This window comes from Neolamprologus brichardi, chromosome 13 (assembly GCF_056152115.1).
Source record: "Neolamprologus brichardi isolate AB-2024 chromosome 13, ASM5615211v1, whole genome shotgun sequence".
Lineage (NCBI taxonomy): Eukaryota > Metazoa > Chordata > Actinopteri > Cichliformes > Cichlidae > Neolamprologus > Neolamprologus brichardi.
This window is the reverse complement of record NC_142116.1, coordinates 1,830,197-1,834,716: the sequence shown is the minus strand read 5'-3', so window position 1 is coordinate 1,834,716 and position 4,520 is coordinate 1,830,197. Positions and strand designations below refer to the sequence as shown.

At 45.4% G+C, this 4,520-nt stretch overlaps 1 protein-coding gene across 1 annotated transcript; it reads right to left on the bottom strand.

Annotated features, from left to right (window-relative positions):
- Positions 1-1,361: 1,361 nt before the first annotated feature.
- Positions 1,362-3,795, bottom strand: LOC102790425 (protein phosphatase 1 regulatory subunit 3C-B-like). Its single transcript, XM_087849957.1, has 2 exons — positions 3,602-3,795; positions 1,362-3,319 (listed from the first exon to the last, which is right to left on the bottom strand). Exons 1-2 carry the CDS (start codon positions 3,613-3,615, stop codon positions 2,296-2,298), a joined length of 1,038 nt encoding a protein of 345 aa, XP_087706083.1. The 5' UTR covers positions 3,616-3,795; the 3' UTR covers positions 1,362-2,295.
- Positions 3,796-4,520: the final 725 nt, after the last annotated feature.

Genomic DNA, 4,520 nt, shown 5'->3' with positions numbered 1-4,520 from the left:
GTGTGCTTGAGTTCACACATCCACTCAGTTTGTTTCAGATGTTTCATTACGAACATGAAGGATTTCAAGAAATCTGACAAACTACGTCTTGTAAAGAGTTTTTCACACTTCACAAAGTTGCATTTTCTCCTAAATTTAGAACAAAATATAAAGCGTTTGGCCTTGAACACGTCAGAAACACGGTGTATAACCAGAAACTCACTCCGGATAGGATCACCTCGGCCTCCAGTAACAGTCTGAGGAACACTTGGATACTTTTTGAGGAGGATAAGCTACAATAAGAACAACTGGATAACGATAATTTGATGAGTCATGGGGTAAAAACATCCCTGTCTTCATCCATGACATGTCACGGTACTGTATCGTGCTTTGAGTAGAGAGTTTTCTTATACACATGAAAGCTAAAGATGCACTCCAAGAGTTGAAGCGTGATAAAGAGAGAAAATATTCCGGCTTCACCCTGATCCAGCCCGAGGACTTTCCTTTGTGCATGCCAGCCGGTCACCATTCTTCCTGCTGAATATGAATCCAGCACGAGCAGCCGCACGGACAAGTGAGACGAGGGAAGCGAAATAAAGCCCGAATTCCTGCAGGCAGCTGAGGTGTGTTCTGTTTGTAGTCACTCCGAATGTGCAAGAAACGCATCTGAAATCTGTCACACGTCCTGAACGCAGCTGAGCAAATTAAGGAAGCTGTTATCTGAAACTGAACCTTGCACGTGTGACATAATGCATGCACGAATGCTTTATGTAGATCAGTGAGGACTGACCGGTCACTGTGATTAAGCCGGCTTTAACTAAACTGTCTCTATGGGAAGATTTTGAGTGTATACAGGTGACATGATACCAGTGACATTCAGACTTGTGTTAAATCCATCTGATGTGACAGAGAAAATCTGTAACTCATGACTATTTACTATGTTACATATAATAGTCTTGCCGTACTTTCCCTTCTTGTTTTGAATAAAAGCCCCGCCCACTCCCGGTATAGGCACGCATAAATTATTCCTCTCGAATGTTTGTAAACACAAGCTTGTTTCTCTGCTGTGTTTACAAACATTAGTTATGTAATTGGAAGAATAAAGTATTAAACTATTAATAATATTTATGAGATATTTAAAACCAGCCCATTAATCATCTTTATGAGTTGAGGGTTTGAATTCCTGTGGTGCACGCTGCTCACAAGCAGACTATATTTTATACTTGTTGGCATGTAAACCTTGTTTTTAGGAGTCTTCAGTGTAATTGCATGAAAGACTGACTGTAAACGAAACCAGAGAGAAGCTACTGGGGTTATGTTTTCCCCCAACACGTGTAAAAGCTACCAGCGTTTGTTTCAAAGACAGGTCTGGACTCGTAACATTTTAGCACAAATATAGAAATTTATTTCATAAAGGAAATACATAACGACGTGGCGCTCGTCGGCAACGCACGCCTTCAAGTGATACACAGAATGCCGGGCACAGAGCTTTCTTCAGCGAAGAAAACACATAAGCTGTTTCGAAACAGAAAATTCTTGCTTCCAGCCACACGTACTGTACACTCATCTTCGAGAATTGCACTTCTAAAAGCAAACATTCGCTCTTACATCATCTCTTTCTTAACATACCAGAACCACAGACGTTTCCAAACTTCTTCCCAGTTCGAAGCAACCACTCACATGCAGCGACCTTTCTTGACACACAATAGCAGCTCACTTCCATCATATTACCACTCAAACACTTTAGCAGACAAATATGTGCAATTTACACGGAGGGAAAGAAAAGGGCATGACTTAAATATTACAGTTTAGCCATTTTTAATGTCCAAACGTTTAGTTTAGTGTGCATTTTTCATTAGCAACGAATCAACTGTGTTTTCTGTAGTAGAGAAGCATAGTTGCGCCATGCGCTCCCCCTTCAATATGAAGGACTGGATCAGCTCCATTTACAGATATCACATTATTAGGGACATCTCAATCAGTGCTTATGTTACCCAATCCGTCAGGCCCTCCAAAGGGGGCTCCCCATTTATCTTGGCTTGTACAAATAATGTGTATTTTAGTGGGCAGGCACAATGAGAAGGCACATGAATATTTTACAACAGGAAACCCGAAATATTCGTCGTTCTCCACCCATATTTCATCAATCATTCATCATTGTCCTCAATCGTTACAGCAAAAACCAGGTCAGTTGAGAACATGATTCAGTTTAGTCTCTGGCTGCGAGTCAACCACAGCTGGTTCGTACTGAACGCCCTGTCAATGTCTGTTTGTCTTCTTCTGCTTAATGCCAGTTCAGCAAACATGCTGCAGGTTTCACCAATAAGGCACGGTGTTATCGATCTGACCCCAGCTCTGCCAGCCGGGAAACAGTCCGCTGGACATGCGTGGGCTGCCGAACTGATCGAACTCCAGCTCCACTAACTTGACCCCCTCATTTTTCTGCTCTGGGGGCTTTTTCTGCTCAGCAGAACCGAGGGAGGGCCGAGTGTTCAGGTCCTCTCCGTTCCAGCCGATGTGCTTGAGCGCATAATTCTTGCCGTCATTATTGTCCCAGAAGGTCTGACCCTGGGTTTTGAAGCAGATGCAGAACTCCACCCGATTATGCGGCGGGATGAAGCAGGGCAGCTCCAGGACGAATGCGAAGGTGTCGTTGTCCTGGGAGCTGTACACGTTGTTCATGAAGGTGCAGTCGATGTCGGTGAAGCTGACCCACGAGTCGTAGGTGACGCGCACCGCAACTGTCTTCTCAAACCCGATGTTCCTGACCTTGATGGTGCCCGTGAGCGAGCGCTCCTGCAGGGAGCAGTTTTCCAAGCAGACCGAGTTCTGGATCAGGCGGTTCCGGAAGTCCAGGTAGTCGGCCGAGGGCTGCTTGAAGTCTAACGCCAGGCTGCGAACCGAGCTGATCTTTAGATCCATTGTAGCCGTTTCAAGGTCTGTCATGTCGAACTGCAGCTCATCTGCGATTGCGTCCAGGTGCTTGCTTTGATACGGCTCGTCGTCGAATTTGGAGAAGACGTGGATGACGGTGAGCGACATGCCCTTTGTGTCTGCAAACACCACTTGCTTCTTGCCGGCCTTGCTGTTGTTCCAGCCCACGCAGTTCCCGTCATCTTTCTGCTGGTTGCTGAGGCAGGGTCGCAGAGGTTTGTAGAGCTGCTGTTTGCGGTTATGGGTGCTGGACAGGTTCACCCGGTTCTTGGCCCTCTGCAGGTCCTCATAGTGGCTGAGGAAGCCTCGAAGAGGAGGCGGAGAATGGCTGATGTAGAACCGCATAGCCACATCCATCGGCATTACTGGGCCGGGCATCGCTGATGGACTGAAAGATCTGAGCACACTGACGGAGGGGAAAGGGGGAAGGAGAGGTGATGAGGGAGAGGATAAAAGTTCAGAGAGTTAAGAAAGTTTCAGGGAGATGAAAAGAGGAAGACAGGATGCCTAATCCAAACAAATATTGCTTAACTTATCAGCTTTCAGCTCTAGTTTGATAAAACTTGTTAGCATGTCGCCAAAAATGGTTGTAAAATCCATCCGGTTTCTAAATAGCTTAATTTTATGCACAGTGACAAAAGCGACGCATCTATTAATGCTTTCCTTGTTGTTTGTCAGTTTGGCTTACCTTGTAGCACTCATGGAATAAAAATAGACGGCTCCGAGAAAAAAAAAAGTAGTTTTTTAAGAGTTCTCAGTTTGACTTTTGCAGTTTGCAGAGCAGCTTTTCCTAAGAGTGCATGCTGCAGTCACTCCCCCTCTTCTTCCTACTGTCTCGCTCTCTTCCTCCCTTTCAGTGCCTGTGCTGCTCAGCTCTCAGGGATTTCAACAGCCACATAGAGATAATTAGCATATCCAGTCATATGGTTCCTGAAACAACCAATGGGAAGTTGGCTGACTTAGATTTCCACCTATCAGCGAGAGTTTGACCTGGCTGTCAGCCAGCTGATAGGGGCGTGTGGCCCTGCATGGGCCTCATGGTTGAGATGCCTCTGCCTGTTGCCTCAGCTGCTATTTGAGAAACATGATGGACCCCTGCTGGTGTAAGCGATGACTACTCACTGCAGAGTGCAGCATATCCCCCGTGGCTCCTCTTTATCGTGACTGGGATTCCCTTTACGCGCCACAGCAGGGTTATTCATGTAAGCAAACGCACCGAGAGGAATCTTGAAACCGATATCTGGCTTGTTTAATCCAACACAGGGATCCTTTGTAATATTTTTATATAATACAGAATACAAGCAAATTGGAAAGGTGCTGTTGCAAGGCACTGTCTCACAGTGTTTGGTACTTTTGACCCAGAGTTTCAATCAGATGTCAAAGCCTGAAACAGGCTGGGTATAAAAGATGGACAAATCTGTAGTGATGTTTCCAAGTGTGTCTGAAGTTCTTTGGTGCTGTCGTTGTTTTTTAAGGGCAGCTTAATGTCAGCTAACAGAAAAGCTGCATTCAGACTGTGTGGGTACATTGCTGTGACACAGGCACAATAATTAGTAAGAACGTCACACATCAAACCTGAGGCACCAACAGTTGCGAGGTCGATTTTA